The 1,683-nt window shown below is 49.6% G+C and overlaps 1 protein-coding gene across 1 annotated transcript; it reads left to right on the top strand.

Annotated features, from left to right (window-relative positions):
* Window positions 1–412: 412 nt before the first annotated feature.
* Window positions 413–1,390, top strand: MC3R (melanocortin 3 receptor). Its single transcript, XM_005524859.2, has one exon. It carries the CDS (start codon window positions 413–415, stop codon window positions 1,388–1,390), a length of 978 nt encoding a protein of 325 aa, XP_005524916.1.
* The last annotated feature ends 293 nt before the right edge of the window (window positions 1,391–1,683 follow it).

Here is a 1,683-nt window from a genome sequence, read left to right as displayed (position 1 = left end):
TGCCACTGAAATAGCAACAGATGCTTGGCTGAGCTGCAACATGCTGGCAACCAAGCTGCCCCTGCAGACGGGAAAACTCCGTGCTTTTGATCTCCGGGAGAGCTGAACCCAGCGATGTCCTGCTGCCGATTCCTCCCTGCAGGGAAAACTGTTTGCTGCCTACGGGCTGTGGAGCTCAATTGCTTCTAAAGGAAAGAGCAGCCTGGCAAAAAACTCACTGTAAATGCAGATTGTTTGATGTTTGCACTTGTAAAAGTGACTAAAGCCCTGCCGGATTCCACCCCATATGCACAGCAGCAGCTTGGAAGGACTTGTTTACCTTTTCCTTTTTTCTTTTTCTTTTTTTCCTCTCTTTTTAACCTGTGCTCTCTCAGGTCCACGGTCACAGGTGAGCTCAGCTCCTCTGCTGACAATGAACACCACACACTTTGCATTCTCATTTCAGCCCGTGCCGCTTAACGCCACCGAAGACTTCAACGACTCCGTCCCGAACAACAGGAGCGGCGACGGATTTTGCGAGCAGGTCTTCATCAAAGCCGAGGTCTTCTTGACTCTGGGGATCATCAGCCTGCTGGAGAACATCCTTGTCATTCTGGCAGTGCTGAAGAACGGGAACCTGCACTCTCCCATGTATTTCTTCCTCTGCAGCCTGGCTGTGGCAGATATGTTGGTGAGCATGTCGAACGCCCTGGAGACCGTCATGATCGCAATCCTCAGCAACGGCTACCTGATCATTGACGACCACTTCATCCAGCACATGGACAATGTTTTTGACTCAATGATTTGTATTTCTCTGGTAGCCTCCATTTGCAACCTCCTGGTCATAGCCATCGACAGGTACATCACTATTTTCTATGCCCTCCGTTACCACAGCATCATGACGGTGAAGAAAGCCCTGACCCTCATTGTGCTCATTTGGGTGGCTTGCATCATCTGTGGCATCATTTTCATTGCCTACTCGGAGAGCAAAACTGTCATTGTGTGTCTCATCACCATGTTCTTCACCATGCTGCTGCTCATGGCCTCGCTGTACGTGCACATGTTCCTGTTCGCCCGCCTGCACGTCAAGCGCATCGCGGCGCTGCCCGTCGAGGGCGTGCCCCCCCAGCGCACCTGCATGAAGGGGGCCGTCACCATCACCATCCTCCTGGGGGTCTTCATTGTCTGCTGGGCACCCTTCTTCCTCCACCTCATCCTCATCATCTCCTGCCCCATGAACCCCTACTGCATCTGCTACACCGCGCACTTCAACACCTACCTGGTGCTGATCATGTGCAACTCCGTCATCGACCCGCTCATTTACGCCTTCAGGAGCCTGGAGATGAGGAAGACTTTCAAAGAAATCGTGTGTTGCTGCTATGACATGAGTGTGGGACAGTGCATGCTGTAAACACCTGGCTTTGGGTGGAAAAAACACGCCACAGGTGTATAAATATAAATATATTTATGTATATATTGAGATACAGAGCAGCTCACTTTAAACGCAGTGCCTGAAGGAAGGGTGCAGGAAAGACAAAAGCCTCCTACATGATGCCTTGTTTCTTACTTTTTAGAGTGAAAACTAGTTTCAACTGAATTATTTGAAGTTTTTTAAATAGTTATAATGGAAGGAAATCCAGAGTGGCTCACAAAACAAAACTTACTGGGGAAAATGAATCCTGAAAGGGAATGCCACCTTCTAGA

This window comes from Pseudopodoces humilis, chromosome 19 (genome assembly GCF_049639895.1).
Source record: "Pseudopodoces humilis isolate 2021_Gansu_Grassland_sample_001 chromosome 19, ASM4963989v1, whole genome shotgun sequence".
Lineage (NCBI taxonomy): Eukaryota > Metazoa > Chordata > Aves > Passeriformes > Paridae > Pseudopodoces > Pseudopodoces humilis.
The sequence above is the reverse complement of the archived record's forward strand: the minus strand, read 5'-3'. Positions and strand labels throughout refer to the sequence as shown.

What these genes read in the sequence shown, in the direction of transcription:
- MC3R (XM_005524859.2), top strand. Translation starts at nt 413, where the DNA reads ATGAACACCACACACTTTGCATTCTCATTTCAGCCCGTGCCGCTTAAC.